General features: G+C 45.8%; 1 protein-coding gene across 8 annotated transcripts in view; it reads left to right on the top strand.

Annotated features, from left to right (window-relative positions):
- LOC119951898 (transmembrane gamma-carboxyglutamic acid protein 3-like) overlaps positions 1 to 20,863 on the top strand; it is a 129,696-nt gene that overhangs the window by 69,149 nt on the left and 39,684 nt on the right. The window contains exon 1 of one of the 8 annotated variants that reach the window (XM_038775265.1): positions 4,399 to 4,661. The exons of the other annotated variants lie outside the window; for them this stretch is intronic. Within the exon in view, the coding sequence (XP_038631193.1) occupies positions 4,433 to 4,661 (229 nt within the window). The 5' untranslated portion in view covers positions 4,399 to 4,432. Of the gene's footprint in view, positions 1 to 4,398; positions 4,662 to 20,863 lie in introns of those variants that run through there. 8 annotated transcript variants of the gene reach the window in all.

The raw sequence follows: 20,863 nt of genomic DNA, 5'->3' as shown, positions 1-20,863 counted from the left end.
GCCCATAATGTTCAAACTTGGATAAAGCATTGGAGGAAATTTAAAATAAAAAATCATCACTTGCTTATTTGTCCATTGACTCCCCTGGATTTATGTAAATTAATAACAGAATACATAAAGTTTAGACACTTGATTTTCCCCACTGATTATTACTTTTGGGCTGTTTAAGCACCTTGATTTGGATGATTTCAATAAACCCTTCCAATATCACTTTGTAAATATATGGCACCACCTGAACTACTTGATATTATGCAGCATGCTTTCAACACTGGCATTGTATATGGTGGATGCTCTTCATCTGGAATATTTAGTGAAATAATTGCTGACGTCACTGTTCAAATCATGATACAACACTGAAATACCCGAATCAGTATCACAACTTCAGGACTACAAGAGGGGATACTGCAAGTACAATTTTGTTCTTCATTCTTGGGATATGGCTTTGCTGGCAAGGCCAGTATTTATTGTCCATCCCTAAGAAGGTCGAGAAGGTTGTGGTGAGGTGTGTTCTTCACATCTGAGTAGCTTATTGGGCTATTTCAGAGGGCAGTTAAGAGTCAACCACATTTCTTTAATCTGCAATCAGAAACAGACCAGACCAGACTGGGTAAGGATAGCATATTTCTTTCAGCATATTTATGAAAGCTGATGCCGTACTTTTAAATTATGGTATCAAAGGGAAACTGTAGATGGGAAATATGAGTGGGACCGGAGATAAGTACTGAGGGTAGTGCTTCCCAAACTATTTTCAAATGTGTCCTCATTTTAAAATTTTGTAAATTAACTCTGTATATAATTATTAAAGTCCAAATATTATAGATCAATATATAATAGGGCGGCACAGTAGACAGTGGTTAGCACTGTTGCTTCACAGCTTCAGGGTTCCAGGTTCGATTCCTGGCTTGGCTCACTGTCTGTGCGGAGTCTGCACGTTCTCACTATCTGAGTGAGTTTCCTCTGGCTGCTCCGGTTTCCTCCCACAAGTCCTGAAAGACGTGCTGTTAGGTAATTTTGACATTTTGAATTCTCCCTCTGTGTACTCGAACAGGCGTCGGAATGTGGCGACTAGGGGCTTTTCACAGTAACTTCATTGCAGTGTTAGCGTAAGCCTACTTGTGACAATAAAGATTATTATTACTGTAATAAGACATATAAATATGGAAGTCTGATTTTAAAGTACTTTGTAAAGGTGTATGTATGTACATAGGATTCTGTCAAGCTCTCCATATTCCTGGTTACAGAAGACTTGGTGATGCCCCTCTCTCTCCTACTCTCCCTTCCACTCCTCCCACATACACAGTCAGTAGCTCCTCTCCTCTTCACACAGGTCAGCCAGCGGGGAGACACAACAGCTCTGACACCTCAAGCCATTGTGTCGCTGATTCACCAATGCCATGTTTTTGTTGTATCTACAAGCTATTTTCTGTTAAGACTTTCATAATTTCTTAACATATATTGAAAAAAATTGCTGTTTTTCTCAATAGTTGTTTTGGTCATACAGAACTTGAGTGTTGCTGAAAAAAAGAGACATGCTATCAAAGTTTTTCATTGCCTTGGAGAATGTACTGGGGAACAGTTAATTATCTCACACTTTTACTCATTGTTTTTATTCATTCTCCATGGCAATACCTTGCCAACCAGTCAGCACTCCCTTCTCATGCAGCATAAATTGTTGTTCCCTTCCAGAGGCTGGTTTAGTACAGTGGACTAAACATCTGGCTTGTAATGCAGAACAATGCCAGCAGCGTGGGTTCCCATAGCGGCCTCCCCGAACAGGCGCCGGAATGTGGCGACTAGAGGCTTTTAACAGTAACTTCATTGAAGCCTACTTGTGACAATAAGTGATTATTATTATTATTATTGGTATTTCTTGCGAGCTACCCTGATGAGTGCAAGCTGAAAAGCTTTGATAATATGTCTCTATTTTTTGCAATATTTTTGTAAAGTTTATTTTTTTGGATTATTATTATTATTATTGGTATTTCTTGCGAGCTACCCTGATGAGTGCAAGCTGAAAAGCTTTGATAATATGTCTCTATTTTTTGCAATATTTTTGTAAACTGGTTCTCAAAGGAAAACTGACCCTATCCGTCCTTTTCAGATGTGATTGTGTAATATTAGGAATGTTGCAACACACATACCCACGCCTGAAACCCTCCACCATGATCCACATACTCACAATGTAAAAACTGACACTTCCTCAGGCTCAAGTTAATTATTTCATACCACTTATTTTTTGACCTTAGTCCACACCAGGTTCCATTATAGGCCAAGGAATAGGAACTCCCGAATTAGTGAGTCCCCTGCAAATCATTTTTTTGAAAAGTCTTGAGAAGAAGAAAAAAAATCATCATGACCAGGCCACCAGTGTTGAGGTTTGATCCAGCAGAAAGATTCAATGGGAGAAGATAAAGTGGAGGACGAGAAAGTCAATCACTCTCGCATGTCAAACTTGCCCATAGTGTTGGGGCCAGGTGTGACTGTCTGACTGGGTGAGAGAGACTGAGACACAAGCAGAGCAAGGGAAGGATCGGACACCACCTGGGCCTCGGTGCAAGGCGCAGTCTTGAAAGAAGGGGAACTCATGACTCCATCTACCATCTCTTTGACCACATTTACAATCACAGTTCGGGAATTGCTGTAATATCGGTGTGGGAAGAAAGGACATTGTAGGAGATTACGACTGGCTAGGCAAGTGCCAAACCAGATCCCACTCAACTGGACAATAGAGGATGGGTATTCCAGGCGACGTTGTGGTCAGTCGTGTCCAAGGATGGATGCAATTTGAGAAGAATGGAAAGGATAGTTTACCACAGTCAGAGAGTTACATAGGATGTCATGTGAGACACTGATTTGTGCCATATCAATGTTGTGGTATGATTTGAACAGTTATGCCAAGATTTACATCAGTGAATATTTCAGACGACGAACGTCATATATAGTGCAGGATTTTTGTGCATGTTGGGTTGGCGTGGAGAAACTAACATATTGCCAATGGCCTGTGTGTTTGTCAGCCACCTCTGTTCCGACACTGCTGACTTCCGTGAGGGCAGGAAAGTGAAGTGCCCACATTATTAATCGAGCATTTGAGCATTTTTATGTAATTGTGATGCTTGTTAAGATCTTGCCTTCTAATACCCTGTAATTTTGATGGGGTGGCCGCTTGTTGAGAATTGTGTAAAGTTCAATAACTCTAGGCAGTCCACAGCCTCATGAGATTTTACGAAAGTGAAGTTTTCACAAAAATCAATTGCACAGCAATTACATTTTTAAACACTGACATTTCTGTAGCTCTGGTTCATTTGAAGATGCAGATTGTTTTTCCAAAGTGATGGCATCCATGTCGAGCCAGTATGTAGCCGCCTTCCCTGATGTTCCACTGGCATTCCTGCCCTCTGGCCACTAATTGGCCAGCAGATCGGCCCCCTCGCCAATTAGGCTTCCACCTCAACAAAAATGCCAATCAGTTCCCAGTTCACATTGGAGATGGATTCACGATCCAGAAATGAACCCACCTACCAATTTTCCACCGTCTCAATGTTGCACATATGTCGCATTATATCAATCTCTTCAGATTATGTCATTCGTTGTAAGGTGAAGTTTGAAGTGAACATCAAAATCATCCAAGTGAGTTGTGTTCAAACACAATCTGTTATACAGCCTGAAAGTCATAAAAAGTGGGGAAGACCGAGGATGTAAATATCGTGTTCTAGATCTCTGCGGGATTTGAGAGAATTAGTAAATTTGAAGTCTCAGGACTTCCCTCCAATGCTTCACTTCAGTCTGTTTAGTATGGGTGATGGGCAATTGTATCAGGAGAATTATAGCAGATGCAGCACAGTGTAGACAGCTCAAAGCACCATAAGCTTAGCTGCTATTACACCATTTCTAAAAATAACAACCAAACTATCAAGTGCGAAAACAACCCTTTTGTTAACTCAGTGCAATGTCAGTTGAAAACATTGGACATGGAAAGTATTCCTGTCATCTGCTGGATGGTGATATTTTTTTAAAAAGCATGAAATATATTACTATCAGCAATTACATAATGACTGTTCACTTCATATGCATCATTCATGGTTAATATGCTGAGATTCTTTTCCACAATATTGTACATTTAAGTGTTGTGCTGCATCGTACAGAGTAATTGTTATTCGTGATAAATAACACTGTAACATATCTTCCTTTGTTATTAAACAATTGTCGTTTCAACAGTCTAATAAAGGAATTATCTTTTAACTTTACAAACTCTAACAAAAATAACAAATAATGCACAACATTTTGCTCCCTCCTCTTCATTGTGACAATGTACAGCCAGAACAAAACACAATGCTAACTGGCTGCATGTTTCTACGATGTACAGCCACCTGCACTTCTTTAAAGTCAAGGCACATTAAGCTACGACAGCTATTGGATCATTGCCTAGGCTGTGATGGCAGAAGAACAAGAGGGCTCCCAGGTTCTCAGATGTGGTGATGAAGGGCTTAGTGGTAAAAGTCAGAAAGAGGAGAGAGGCTGTGGTTCTATTGAGATCATGGACACACCCTGCAAAGAAAATGGGGGCAGGTGGCCAAGGAGGTCAGTATCCGGAGTTTGGCCTTGCCACAAAGACCTGGTTGTATTGCTGGAAAACGTTATGTGGCCTCATACTTCTGGTCAAGGTCTGTAAATACATCTTCAAATTAAATCTCCTACCTACCGTAGCACCAGTCTCTTGTGCTGACCAGTGTGCTATAGCCAATCAGCAACCAGGGCTCATATCTATCGATTAACTGCTTCACCTCACCCTTGCACACTTGACAATGCTGCCAGCCTCACACCCACCTCTCACAGCATCCACATTCCTTCAGATATTCAGCGGTGACAGGCACACCACTCAAATGCATTGCAACACAACCACTGACATCCTTATGTCTCTGTTGCAGGATAAGGTCACACATAACCACAAGGAACAGAGCATGCCTGCACCACTGAACCCTTGCAGATAGTTCTCTGCATCTTTCCAGGGCCTGTGAGTGGGACTTGTATCTGATTTGCTGAAAACATTTGGGACGATGGCATGTCCCTGTCTTATGCCCTTTCTAAAAACCATTTATCCTCATCCTACTACCTGGCATGGTATAAGCTGTGGTTGGTGTTACCGTGGAGATTTTCACACCTCCCCTGTGCTTCACCCTTACATTCACTTCCTATATTTTTGCTTTCAGATATCCAAATTCTGCTGCCAATCCAGCTAGTGCAGTCGCACTGTGAATGACGAGAGAAAAAACAGTTCTCTGATGAAGCACCATCACTTGATATGACACTTATCCATCAGCTAAGATACTGTGTACTGTGCACATCTCAAAAGGGTAGTGTCTAATTGGGATCTGTACAGTTGGGTCACCAGCAATGAATGGGCTGTAGCAAGGCTAGGAGTAAATGAGAGCACAATTGCTGGCCCAAAGCAGGATGAGGTCATAGCTGAGTTTTGCTGTTGGGTATACCAATGAGGTTTTGATGGGGCCACATACAGAAGAACGCTAATGGGCATACACGCCCAGATGCTAAGTGCATTGTGTTACGACCAGCCTCAGGTGAGGTTTCCCAAAAGTTGTTGATCCAGACGAGACCCCTCAATTTGTCACCATCTGGCCACCTACGAATTGTTACAAACCCGGGTGAGGCGGGATCACTTGCTCCATGTCTTTATTCAACTTACCCTCTGGTAGCAAAAGGTTTAATCTAACCAGGATCCCTTTCCCTTGGATCCCTTTTCTAGACCCAATAGTCATGTTTAAAAAGGAGCCAATATAACCACGTTTTCTTGAGTTAAGAGAGTAAGTAACATAGAAACATAGAAAAAGGGAACAGGAGGAGATCATTCTGCCTTCAAGCCTGCTCTGCCATTCATTATGATCATGGCTGATCATCCAATTCAATATCCTAATCCAGTTTCCCCCCTCCCCCATATCCTTTCATCCCCTTCAACCGAAGTGCTATATCTAACTGATTCTTGAAAACATAACAATATTTTGGCCTCAACTACTTCCTGTGGTAACTCATTCCACAGGCCCACCACTCTCGGGGTGAAGAAATTTCTTCTCATGCCTGTCCTAAATGGTCTACCTCCTATCCTCAGGCTGTGACCCCTTGGGTCTGGACACATCCATCATCGTGGACATCCTTCCTGCATCTACCCTGTCTAGTCTTGTCAGAATTTTATAATTTTGTATTTGTTTCCCCCTCATTCTTCTGAACTCCAGCGAATACAATGCTAACCAATTCAATCCCTCCTCGTACGTCAGTCCCGCCATCCCAGGAATCCGTCTGGTAAACCTTCACTGTACTCCCTCTAGAGCAGTAACATGCTTCCTCAGATAAGGAGACCAAAACTGCACACAATATTCCAAATGTGGCTTCACCAAGGCCTTGTATAATTTCAGCAAGACATCCCTGCTCCTGTACTCTAATCCTCTCGCAATCACCTTCTTTGCCGCCTGATGTACCTGCGTGCTTACCTTCAGTGACTGGTGTACGATGATGCCCAGGTCTCGTTGCACATTCCCCCCTCCTAATTTATGGCCATTCAGAAAATAGTCTGCCTTTTCGTTTTTGCTACCAAAGCGGATGATCTCTCATTTATCCAATTATACTGCATCTGCCATTCATTTGCCCACTTATTCAACCTGTCCAAATCACACTGAAGAATCTCTCTGCATCCTTCTCACAGCTCACCTTCCCAACTTGGTGTCATCTGCAAATTTTGAGATATTACATTTTGTTCCCTCACCTAAATTATTAAGTATATATTGTGAATAGCTGGGGTCCTAGCACCTCTCCCTGCGGTACCCCACTAGTCACTGCCTGCCAATTTGAAAAAGATCCGTTAATTCCTACTGTTTGTTTTCTGTCTGCCAACCACTGTTTTATTCCTCTCAATACACTATCCCTAATCCCATACACTATAATTTTACATGCTAATCTCTTAGGTGGGACTTTTGTCAAAAGCCTTCTGCAAATCCAAATCTACTACATCCACTGGCTCTCCCTCGTCAACTTTACTAACATCCTCAAAGATTTACAGTAGATTTGTTAAGCATAATTTCCCCTTCATAAATCTCTGCTGACTCTGTCCGATCCTGCCACTGTTTTATCAGTGCTCAGCTATAAAATCATTGATAATGGATTCTAGAATTTTCCCCATTACTGACATCAGGCTTACTGGTTATAATGCCCTGTTTTCTCTCTACCTCCCTTTTTAAATATTGGAGTGACATTAGCTACCCTCCAATCTGCAGGAACTGTTCTAGAGTCTGTAGAATTCTGGAAGGTGACCACCAATGCATTCAATATTTCTAGAGCTACTTCCTTGAGTACTCTGGGATACAGGTTATCAGGCCCTGGGGATTTATCAGCTTTCAATCCCATCGATTTTCCCCACCACCATTTCTCTCGACTAAGATTGAACTCCTTCAGTTCCTCCCTGTCACTAAACCCTGCGCTCTGCAATATTTCTGGTATGTGATTTGTGTCCTCATTTGTGAAGACAAAACCAAAGTATGTATTTAGTTGCTCAGCAATTTATTTTCCCCAATCATACATTCTCCTGTTTCTGACTGTAAGGAACCTACATTTGGCTTCAATCATCTTCTCTTCAAGTACCTGTAGAAAAAAGTCAGTTTTTATGTTCCCTGCCAGCTTACACTCGTACTCTATTTTCCCCATAATCAATCCCTTGGTCCTCCTTTGCTGAATTCTAAACTGCCCCCAATCCTCCGATCTGTTGCTTTTCTTGGCCAATTTGTATGCTTCTTCCTTGGATCGAATGCTATCTCTAATTTCCTTTCTAAACCATGGATTGGCCACCTTTCCCATTTTACTTTTGTGTCAGACAGGAAGAAACAATTGCTGCAGTTCCCCCATGCACTCCTTGAATGTTTGCCATTGCCTATCCACTTTAAGTAACGTTTCCCAATCGATCAAAGACAACTCGCGCCTCATATCATCGTAGTTTTCTTGATTAAAATTCAGGACCCTCAGTCGTGCAGTGGTTAGCACTGCTACCTCACAGCACCGAGGACCCTTGTTCGATACCAGCCCTGGGTCACTGTCATTGTGAAGTTTGCACATTCTCCCATGTCTGCGTGGGTCTCATCCCCACAACTCAAAAGGATGTGCAGGGTAGGTGAATTGGCCATACTAAATTGCCCGTTAATTGGAAAAAAAATAATTGGGTAATCTAAAGTTTAAAAAATATTCAGGACCCTAGTCTCAGAATCAACTGCTTTACTCTCCATCTATCATATTATGGCCACTCATCCCCAAGTGGCCTCGCACAACTAGATTGACAATGATTTTGTTCTCATTACACAGTACCCAATTTAGGATGGTCTGTTCTCTAGTTGGAACTAAACGTAGAAACACAGAAAATAGGTGCACGAGTAGGCCATTCGGTCCTTTGAGCCTGCACCACCGTTCAATATGATTATGGCTGATCATGCAAATTCAGTATCCTACTCACGCTTTCTCTCCATACCCCTCTCCATATCCCTCTTGAATATATCCAATGAACTGGTCCCAACAGCTTTTTGTAGGTAGAGAAGTTTACAGGTTCGCAACTGAGAGAAGACGTACTTCCTCACCTCAGTCTGAATGGCTTACCTCTTATTCTTAGGCTGTGACTCCTAGTTCTGGACGTCCCCAACATCAGAAACATTCTTCCCACATCTAGCCTGTCCAGTTCCATCAGGATTTCATGTTTCTATGAAATCCCCTCTCATTATTCTAAACCCCAGTAGATCCAGTCTTTCTTCATATGTTTAGTCCTGCCATCCCGTGAATTAGTCTGGTAGCAAGAATGTCCTTCCTCAAACTAGGAGACCAGAACTGCACAGAATACTCAAGGTGTGGCCTCACCAAGGCCTTGTATAACTGCAGCAAGAAATTACTACTCCTATATTCAAATCCTCTCGCTATGAAGGCAAGCATGCCATTAGCTTTCCTCATTGCCTGCAGTACCCGCTTGCCAGCCTTTAGCGACTGTTCCACCATGACACCCAGGTCTCGTTGCACTTCCCCTTTTATTAAACTGCCACCATTCAGATAATCTTGTTTTTGCCACTGAAGTGGATAACCTCACATTTACCCACATTATATTACATTTGCCCACTCAGCCAGCCTGTCCAAGTCACCCTGCAGCCTCTTTGCATCCTCCTCACAGCACACACTGCCACCCAGCTTGGTGTTGTCTGCAAATTTGGAGATATTCCATGCAATTCCTTTGTCAAAATTATTAATGTATAATGTGAAAAGCTGGGGTCATAGCACTGAACCCTGCGGTACCCCACTAGTCACAAAAATACAATTCACAGTGCCGAAGGAGGCCATTCGAGTCTGCACCGGCCCTTGGAAAGAGCATCGTGCTGAAGTCCACACCTCCGCCCTATCCCAGGAACCCCACCTCACCTTTTTGGTTTTGCCTAAGGGCAATTTAGCATGGCCAATCCACCTAACTTGTACAAGGCCCCAGTTGCTAAGCAACACCCACACCTTTATGTCTTTTATTTATTCTTCACACCGTGGCTCTCTGTAAGCATAATAGAAACACAGTTGAAACTTAACCAACCCCCACACATACAAACACCTTTGTCCAGCATAAATCTAACTATAGATTTTACCCTTCCGGGCACAGAAACATTAAATTAACCCACTTAAAACTATACCTTGTTTCTCATGATTACCAATATAAATCCCTTAAAACTACCTTTGTTTTCCTAACAGGGTGAAGGGTACAGATTTATGTTACTAAAAGTGTTCTTGAATTACGTTGATGAGGCTTTATTTTTGGTGGTGGCTTTTGTTTCAGTATTTTGCCCAATAGAGTAATGTGATGGGCTGTAGCAGATGGGTTGAAAGATGGGAGATTCTGGTGCAATAGTGTGAGGATGAGATCTTGGGGTACCAGAGTTTGAGGATCCACTTGCAGATACCTGTCTCAAATGATAGAGTCCCATATGCCTCCTCGCTTCCTCCTGCTCCCCCAAGGTACCTTCCAAGGACTGTGCCCTCATGAGTTCCTCATGAGCCCGGAGGATACACCAGACAACCATGAACTTGGAGACACATTCTAGCGAGTATTTAAGTGGCCCAAGCAGCATTGTTCCAGGACACCGATAATTTGCTCCATGATCTACATGTTGGCAGCAGCTTTTTCATTGTAGGCATTTTTGTTCAGTGGAGAGGAGCGATGAGCCAGGTGTAGTAAGGTGTAGCATGTTCCTTGTCACCCAGCAGCCAGCCTCTGGTTCTTTGTCATGGCTCAGAGCTAGCAAGTGCAACTGACTAGTAACGGATGAATGCATCACGACTGCTGGCAGGATAGCAAGCATTCACCAACGTTATCCTCTGGACATGTTTGCACACTAACTTGTACGTTCATGGAGTGGTAGCCCTTGCACTTGTGTGACCCATAGTGTAGTCAAAGGGACCCACATTGGAAATCTTGCTAGTCTCGCAAAGCTATGTGCCCACTCCTCTTTCTCTCTGGTAGAGAGAATATAATGGAATCTATCCTCACCATCTGTACAAGGTCACTGTTGTCTACCTGAGACAGCAGTGTATAGTGAACTGAAATGTTGAAAATGTTGCATGTTAGGAGGATCCAAAGGTCTAGAACTTGAGGGGTACCAACAATGCTATCCTTGCCCTGTTGTGCAGCTGCAGGAGATGACATTGGTCAGAGGTCACTTCCTTGGTGAAGTGGAGATGGCTCAGACATTGTTCCTGGCTGAGGTAAATTCTATTTCAGAAAGCCAAAGGATGAAGAATGCAACTGGAACCCAATCTTTACACTTCGAGATTTCATTTACAGAGATAAATATGGCAAACTTGCACCTTCAGACTTAACAACCACAGTTTCAGTATGCTATTTATAGATGCACAAGTGAAACCCAGTTAATGCCACTACCTGAACAAAATCAAATGTTATTTTACTATACCTTTGTGCCAGGTACTTGCATTGAGCCATGCTCCTCCTCTTCTGTGCACAGCTTGACACCTCTGCTGATTTTGCTCCATCTCCAAATCTGTAGCCCCATCATCAAAGGCAGGCTTTCTCCTGATGTATTTTCTGCATCCTCTGACCAAATCTTGTCAGAGTCTAGCACCATTCCTTGATTAATCTTAGATTAATGTCAACTCCACTAATAACACTCAAGCCACTATTTCCACTAAATTTACAGTCTCGAAAGGGCAAAAGCATCTCACCTGAATGGTGATCTCTATAAATAGAGCTTAGTGGGTGGAAGGGCTCTCTCGTGCAGCTGGGAGTGATCAGTAGAGTGTATTAACATGTCTTATGCTGTTCAAAATGGTAAGTTGTGTGCCAAATCTGTTCGATGGTATGCTCCGTCCCCTCGGTATGTTTTCGGCACACCCACACGGCACTCGCCCGAGCACTTTTACAATTGGGTGCACTTTGTAGCTGCATTATAAGCTCTGAAGCCAAATTCTGGGGCCACTGACTTTTATTTCCAGACAATCTTTATCACTCAAATTCACACTAATTTCATCCTATGGACAACATGGATATTACAGAGTGTCAACAAAAGCCCACGACTTGCATTATGAGTGTCGCCATCAGAAAATAGACTACAGGATCTAATCACAAAAAATGGGAGACACTAATCTGTATCTAAAGGATGCAGGATCTTAAAGCGGGACTGATTGCAACGTAGGCAACATGCCAATTTTATGATGCCTGTCCTGTTCCATGATTTCTGCATCCAGGCAGCACTGACTGCATTGTTCATTGGCTTGGAGCATCAAGGCTCCAATATTGTAAGTGACGAGCACCATCTACAGTCTCCTGCAACCCATAGAACTTAGAACATACAATGCAGAAGGAGGCCATTCAGCCCATCAGGTTTGCACCGACCCACTTAGGCCCTCACTTCCACTCTATCCCCATAACCCAATAACCCCTCCCAACCTTTTTGGACACTAAGGGCAATTTAGCATGGCCAATCCACCTAACCTGCACATAATTGGGCTGTGGGGGGAAACCGGAGCACCTAGAGGAAACCCACGCAGACATGGGGAGAACGTGCAGATTCCGCACAGACAGTGATCCAGCAGGAAATCGAACTTGGAACCCTGGCGCTGTGAAGCCACTGTGCTAGCCACTTGTGCTACCCATGGAGGGGAGGTACTTTGTGGCTGGATGAGATCTGGGAGCCAGGGTTGAATTGAATATTACCTGGGAGAGAATGAGATTTGACACAAATAGAGAGCAGTCTATTGATGCTACATTAGCGGTCTTGGTAGAGGGGGTGAAGCATCACGGCCTAGGATCCAGAATAGACCATTTGGCCCCTTTGAGCCTGAAAATGGCTGATCTCCAATCTAATTACATCCAACTGCCTTTGTCAATACCTGTGGATTACATATATCTATCACTATTTGATTTAATGTTTGCAGTTGAACCAGTATAAATAACCATTTGTGGAAAAAATTTCAAATCTCTACCACCCTTTGTATGTCAAATTCCTAATTCCTGAAAGGGTTAATTCTAATTTTTAGACTATGCCCTCGAGTCCTTGACACCTGAACCAACAGAAATTGTTTCTATATATCCTATCTGTTTCTCTTAAGATCTTGAAATTTTAATTCAATTACCCCTTGGCCTTCTGAATTCCAGGGGATACAGCCCTAGTTTGTTGTAATATTTTCTCTTGCCCCCGGGGACTGGGGAAGTGTCCAGGCATGGCCCGCCATTACTACGCCCTGCAAGGCAGTCATCATAATTCAACCTTTAGTGTTCTAATTTGGAAAATTAGTTGGTGAAGCACAGAGCTGGGGCCAATCTTTTATATTTATTTACAGAGTTATACATGACACGCATATGCTGCCTAACCCAGCAACTACAATTTTAAACACACACAATATAAAAGTAAAACTTGTTGCCCAGATTTAATGTTGGTAAACCTAGGTTGCACTCCCTTCTAGGCCAGTATATCCTTCCTAATGTATGATGCTTAGAACTGCTCACAGTATTCCAGCTATGGTCTAATCAGGACTTCAACCCCTTTGTATTCTAGTTCTTGTGATGTGAAAGCAAGCATTCTATTCAACATTTTGATTATCTTCTGTATCCATTCATGCCATTTTCATGATCTATGTCTTTAGATCCTCAAGTTTCTTTGGACCTCAACTATTTCTACCATTTAAAAAGTACTTTGTCTACCTGTGGAGATCCAAAGTGAATGACCTCACATTTGCGTACATTGAAATCTATTTGCCACATTTTTCCAATTCACTCAATGTATCAACATCTATTTATTCTTGCATTGCATCCTATCTTTGTAATAGGCAAATTTGGATCGGTGAATTTCTATGTCATCATCTAAGTCATTAATAAATTTGATAAATAGTTGAGACCCCCAACATAAATCTTTGTGGGGTACTGCTAGCCATACTAATTACAATTCCTTTTGACCTTGCACCTCCAACTCTTTTGGCATTGAATCTCTGCTGTCTTTCACTCGATTACAGACCCTCTGTTTTGTTATTTTACCCCTCCTCGCCCCTTTCACTTGTTTAAAACTTTTCCAAATTCTGCACAGATGCTGAGTGATCCACTGAGTATTGTCAGCAGTTACTGTTTTTGTTTCAGATTTCCAACATTTGTGGTATTTTTCTGCTGTATTAGGTTACCTGGTTTATAATTCCCAGAGTTTTTTTTTACTTTTCTTAAATATCAGAGTGACATGCACAATTTTCCAATTGAAAGGAATGGTTCCTGAAACAACAGAACATTGTAAGATTCTAGTCAAGGGTATCTCCTGTAAACCCTGGGATGGAAACCATTGGGTTTTGGCGATTTTTCACTCTTTAATGCCATTGTTTTCTTCACCAATGTTATTTTGCTTACGTTCATTTTGACAAGTCCTTGTCGCTGATTCTGTCAAGATCCTCCTCCATTTGCTCCACCAGCCTAGTAAGGTTAAGTTTGTGAAGGGCTCCCCAGCTCCTAGCCACCTGGACTCCGAGGTACCGAAAGCTCCTCCCTGCCCTTTTCAGTGGAAGCCTACCAATCCCCTCCTCTTGATCCCCCGGGTGCACGACGAACAGCTCACTCTTACCCAGGTTGAGCTTGTACCCAGAAAAGCCCCCAAATTCCCTAAGGATCGTCATCACCTCCGACATTCCCCTCACTGGGTCTGCCACATATAGCAACAAGTCATCTGCGTATAATGACACTCGGTGCTCCTCCCCACCCCGCACCAGACCCCTCCAATTCCGTGACTCCCTCAATGCCATGGCCAGGGGCTCAATTGCCAACGCAAAGAGCAAGGGGGACAGGGGACACCCCTGTCTCGTCCCCCGGTACAACCGAAAGTACTCCGATCTCCTCCTATTCGTGGCTACGCTCGCCATCGGGGCCTCATATAACAGCCTCACCCAACTGACAAACCCCTCCCCGAACCCAAACCTTTCCAGCACCTCCCACAAGTAGCCCCACTCAACCCTATCAAAGGACTTCTCCGCGTCTAATGCTACCACTATCTCCGCCTCCCCTTCTACCGCCGGCATCATGATAACATTCAGAAGCCTACGTATATTGGTGTTCAGCTGCCTTCCCTTCACAAACCCCGTCTGGTCCTCATGAATGACCCCCGGCACCTTGTCCCGTTTAAGGATCAAGGAAATCAGCGCCCGTGACATAGTCGGGGGGCAAAGCCCCCCCCCCCCCCCCCTCCCTTGCCTCGTTAAAGGTCCTAACCAACAGGGGGTCCAGCAGGTCTGCATACATTTTGTAAAATTCGACTGGAAACCCATCCGGCCCCGGCGCCTTCCCCGACTGCATGCTACCTATCCCTTTGACCAGCTCCTCCAGCTCAATCGGCGCCCCCAGCCCCTCCACCTGTCCCTCCTCCACCTTCGGAAATCTCAGCCTGTCCAAAAAGCACCCCATTCCCCCCGCCTCCACAATTCCCCATAAAAGTCCCTGAAGACCCCATTAATGTCCACCCCCCTTTGCACCACATTGCCTCCCCTATCCGTCACTCCATCAATCTCCCTGGCCACATCACGCTTACTTGTCTTTGATGATGGGGCTACAGATTTGGAGATGGAGCAAAATCAGCAGAGGTGTCAAGCTGTGCACAGAAGAGGAGGAGCATGGTTCAATGCAAGTACCTGGCACAAAGGTAAATGTATAGTAAAATAACATTTGATTTTGTTCAGGTAGTGGCATTAACTGGGTTTCACTTGTGCATCTATAAATAGCTTGTTGTCGGAGCTACCGGATCTCCACCCCCTGGGCTGTCTGCGTCACCAGCAGCTTGTCCGTATTCGCCTTCAGCGAGTCCAGCAGCTCCACTTTGAGCTCCTGAAAACAGCACTGGAGAGTCTCCTGCTGCACCTGCACCCACTGCCTCCATTCCTCGAGGCCTCCGCCGGCCGCCATCTTGATTCTCTTCCCCCGCTTTTTCTTAGGCGCTGCCACCGCTATTCTGCTGGCCCCGCTCCTGGTCAAGACCATAGACCACTGGGGATCCGCTGCAGACACCGTCCCACGTCAGGAACCATCGAGCCAGTACCGCTGGGGGCCCTTAAAAGAGCCCAAAAGTCCGTTCCTGGCGGGAGCTGCCGAACATGCGGCTTAGCTCCGCATAGCCGCAACCGGAAGTCTTGCTGGCTCTACTCTTAAGTACTGGCACAAAGTAATTCTTTGACATATTTTCCATCACCTTACTTTCATTGACAATATAACCATTGCACATTGCTCCTTTTTTTCATCATATAATTATCAAAAACATTGGGCGGGATTCTCCGTTGGCTGACGGCGAACGCGATTTGGTGGAGAATCGGTTCTGATGCCAAAATCGCAGCGAGGGGCAATTTGACCCCAAATTGCAATTCGCCGTCACCTCAACAGCGACATCAATGCGGTCCGGAATACACTTACAATAAACACCATTTGCATTTCATTAGCGGGCCTGACCCAGTATTCTCTGGGGCCTCCGTGATTTCCACCTCCGATGGACAGAGCTCTGATGCCGCAGTTTACTTCTGCTTTTAAAGATTGTAAAACCGGCATTGTGGCTTCTGAGGGAGAGAGAGGTGTGACTGTAGGCTGCCCAGTTGGTCACTGGCTGGGGGGGGGGAGGTAGATGGGGGAGCGGACCGAGTGACTCTTTCCACCCCAGGGACTGGGGCAGTATCCAGGCATGGCCCGCCATTACTACGCCCTGCAAGGCACTCATCTTGCTGGCACCCCACTGACCACCCACCTTGACCCCTGGTTCCACAGGGTGATACTGGCCATATGGGTGTCCCCCACTCCATCCTCCCACAACCTGGCCGCCACCCACCGGTGGCTCACCCAGGACAACGCCCACAGTAGGACTTATAAAATTCTAACAGGACGAGACAGGGTAGATGCAGGGAAGATGTTACCAATGATGGGTGTGTCCAGAACCAGGTGTCACAGTCTAAGGATTCCGGGTAAACCATTTCAGACAGAGATGAGGAGACATTTCTTCACCCAAAGAATGGTGAGCCTGTGGAATTCATTACCACAGGAAGTATTGATGCTAAATCATTGAATATACTCAAGAAGCGGCTAGATATAGCACTTGGGGAGAATGGGATCAAAGGCTATGGGGAGAAAGCAGGATTAGGCTATTGAGTTGGATGATCATCATGATCGTGATGAATGGCGGAGCAGGCTCGAAGGCCAAAAGGCCTCTTCCTGCTCCTATCTTCTATGTATCTATGTATATGTATCTATAGACCGAGCATGCCTTTGAACACTCTGGCTGAGCAGAGAAACAGTGCGACATATCTGCCAAATCATGGCACACGTGGCACTACAAGGGTATGGAGAAGGACACCTGCTCCTGGTGGCCTTCATGGTGACGGTCACACTGAACTTTTATGGCACGGGATCCTTCCAGGCGCCGAGTGGGGATCCGTCCGGGATCTCTCAGACCTCTGTGCACAGGTGCATCAGCGCTGTCACGGAGACCCTATAATGCCCGGGCGGCTCAATACATCCAATTCAATGTGGATCAAGCCTACCAGGATACCCGACAGTGGGGTTCCCTGCTATCAATAGGATACCCAGATCCAGGGGGTGATTGATGGGATGCAAGTCCCCCTACGAGCACCGGCAGATAAGGCTGCTCTACACCAACCAAAGGGGTTCCACTCGAATGTGCAGCTGATATGCGACCATCAGCCGCGCATTATACACGTCTACTCCCGATACGCAGCCAGTGTGCACAACACCTTTATGATTCCTGACATGTCCGTGACCCCTGCCCCCTCGCTGGGGGTTTGGCTCCTGGGTGACGGGGGTTATTCGCTGCAGTCATGAAAAATGACACTTATCCGGAGGCCACAGACTTATGCAGAGACCCTCTACAATGACGCCCATGCAGCGACCAGGTCCATGATTGAGCGGTGCTTCGGCCTCCTGAAGATCCCAGCCGACACCCTCCCGGCAAACCCCGAGTGCAACTCCCTCCAGAAGACAGCTGAGACGGAAGGTCGTGTCATTCTCCGACTCAAGCTCCGGGATCTCCTGAGTCTCGGGATGAGGGCTGTGTCCAAGCTGCTATCCTTGTCGCTGCTCGGCTCATGGGGGGGGGGGGCTCCAGCTGTGGCGCTGGCTGGGGGTGGATGACACCAGATGAACCCACCCCATCTCCAGAAGCTCCTGCAAGACACAAGACATGACGTATGATTAGACCGCGGGCCGGGGGTGATGAGGGGGTAAGGGAGGGGGATGACACCCGTGTCATGGGGAACCGCAACTAAGCGGCGGTGTCTCACTTCCTTGCCCCCGGCCGAACTCCACCCAGGCGACCTCCGGTCTCCCCACCACATCCAGGGCCCGCTCCCAGTGGTTGTGATAGCCTTCTCCTGGGGGAGGGCCTGAGGAGGTCATGCAGATTTTTGGTCCAAACAGTGTTGCCCGCGGCGCTGACCGCCTCTGCCACCTGTGCCCAGGCACTGCAAATGGTGGCAGCTGTCAGCCTCCTTCCCGGTCCGGGGTTCTGGGTCATCCGCCTCTACCCACGGCATCCAAGAGGGTCCCGAGCTCTGTATCCGTGAAATGTGGGGCTGTGCGTCTTGCTGCCATCTTGTTGGCTGAGATGGTGTGTGTGTCGACATCAACACTAAGTATCAGAAACTGAGAATCCCGCTCACCGTGTTTGTTTTAACTTTGCAAATTTATTTTCATGCTTCCTTTCTGTAGCATTTACTATATATTTTGTCACCCTTTTCTGTTCTTTGTATCTTTTTCATTTTAAAATAAAATATATTTTATTCTCCTTTTTTCACATTTTTCACCAACAAATAATCAAGAATAACAAATACAATGGCAATCCCCATTTTCCAAGATTTCTGCCATTTAAAAATTTTTTGTATGCTTTTTATTTTGTCTCTTACCTCTTTAGCCAATCCATGACTTTTTTTGACAGATGGAGCTACTGTCCCTTAGGCCTGTATCAGTTTTTGTATCATACTAATTCATTTTTGCACACCTCCCACAAATCACCTTTCATTTTACCCATTAACAGATTTCCCCGATTTACTGTGGGCAATCTGTCTTATTGTATTGTATCAACGTACCTAGATGTGTAATCTTAGTAGCTGACTTAATTTATGTTGAATTTGAGCATGGGAATGAAGAGAGTTCCTGTATCACAGGGGTTAAGGAGGCTGTCCTGTGCTGTGCAGGTTAGTACCAGGAATCAAGCCTCCAAGATCTGGATATAATGCCACAGACTCGATGTGCTCATACAAGTGGTTAAGGTCAGTGAATATATCTTGAAAAGCCATATTCCACCAAATGTATTGCTTGCCTCAGACTGGGTGCTCTAATCACCACACTCTCATCACCCATCTCCCAACAATTTACATCAATCAGGACTCATATCTAACATTCAAATGTTTTACTTCACCCTAACATAGCACTGCTGAAAACCTCACAGCTTGCACTAACTGTCATTTGACAAGCATATTGCACAGCACTCGCTGACCATCTCTCTTCCCCCCGCCCCCCTCTTCTCTTGTCGGACAAGGTGGCACACAGCCGGAGGTTGCAGGAGCTAATCAGAGGGGGACAGACTTGCATTTCCAGTCGTAGGGCATTGGATACCATTTGGTAGATCTTAATGAAGTCTTAATAGTTTTAAGTAGACTTCCGGTTGCGGCTATGACCAGCTAAGTCGCACATTTGGCAGCTCCTGCGACAAAGGTGTTTAAGGGCCGATTGGAGGGCCCCGACGGTACTGTAAAGACGAATCCCGGTGGGGGAAGGCTCCCTGAGGAGAGTGAGACCAACTTGATGGTCGGTACTCGGAGAGGGGCGACAAAAAAAGCGGCAGCAGCTCCCCAAAAAAAGCGGGGGAAGAGGACCAAAATGGCGGCCGGTGGCGCACTAGAAGATTGGAGAAAATGGGCGGAGGAGCAGCAGGCCGCTCTCCTCCGGTGTTTTACGGAGCTGAAAGTGGAACTCTTAGAGTCCATGAACGCGACGACCACAAGGCTGATGGGGGCCCAGGCGACCCAAGAGGCGTCGATAAGAGAGCTGCAGCAGGAGATGGCGGTGAGGGAGGAGGAAGCCACGGTCCTCGTGGGAAAGGTGGAGGTGCACGAGGCACTACACCTGAAATGGCAGAGCCGCTTTGAGGAGCTGGACACGCGAATGAGGCGGAAGAACTTGAGGATCCTGGGCCTAGCAGAAGGCCTGGAGGGGCCTGATCTCCCGAAATATGTAGCGGAGATGTTGAGCTCCCTGATGGGAGAGGGGGCCGGTCCATCGCCCCTGGAGCTGGAAGAAGCATATCGGGTCATGGCTAGGCGGCCTAGGGCAAACGAGCCCCCGAGGGCGGTGCTGGTGCGGTTCCAGCGTTTCTGCGATCGGGAGAAAGTGCTGAGTTGGGCCAAGAGGGAGAAAAGCAGCAAATGGGAGAATTCGACGGTGCGGATATATCAGGACTGGAGTGCGGAGGTGGCAAAGCGGCGGGCCCGGTTTAACCGAACGAAGGCGGTGCTGCACGCAAAAAGGATCAAGTTTGGAATGCTGCAGCCAGCGCGCTTGTGGGTCACCTACAAGGACCAGCACCATTACTTTGAGACCCCAGAGGAGGCATGGACTTTTGTTCGGGAGGAAAAGCTGGACCTGAACTAGAACTTGGGAACGCCGGCGGTCGAGGCCGCCCGAGTACCCTTGACTGATCAAGTGGCCCATGTCTTTCTTAGGCCAGGTCGGAACTTGGTTTAAGTTGATGGATCGTTTGGTTTCTTTGAAACTTGTGTTATGGGGGGTTTCTTTGTTCCTTTTTGTGTGTCTCTTCCCGTTGCCAACTTCCCTTAATTATTGTTGTTGTAGGGGGGGCTTTTTTACTGTTTTTTGATCTGTTCTTTAAGGGTTATGGTTACTGTTGGTTAAGTACGTTATTATTGGGTAGTTATTTAGTTATTTAGTTATGCAGGCATAGTTATGTATTTATGTATTTATTTGCGATTTGTTATTTATATTGTTATATTGTTAAGTTGGGGAGGCGGGACGGGGGGGGAGCAAGTGGGTTATGCGTGTTTTCTTTTTCTCTTTTTTCTTCCTCTCGTTTTAAGGGGGCTTTGTTATCGGTGTGGATGGGGACGGGGGTGGAATTGAAGATGGCGGGGTAGGGTGTGGCCGGGCGAAAGCGCGGGCTTTCCCCTGTTTCCCGCGCGCGGGACGGAGGAGGGGGGAGGAGAGAAGAGTGGGGTGTGGCCAGCAATGGCGGCTTTTCCCGCGCTGAAGCGGGGTCAGGGAGGGATGGCAAGGGGGGGGGAGGCCCCTCCCTCCCCCCCCCCCCCC

The sequence above is a fragment of the Scyliorhinus canicula genome, chromosome 17 (genome assembly GCF_902713615.1).
Source record: "Scyliorhinus canicula chromosome 17, sScyCan1.1, whole genome shotgun sequence".
NCBI lineage: Eukaryota > Metazoa > Chordata > Chondrichthyes > Carcharhiniformes > Scyliorhinidae > Scyliorhinus > Scyliorhinus canicula.
Note: the sequence above shows the minus strand (reverse complement) of the source record. Positions and strands in the feature narration are given on the sequence as shown.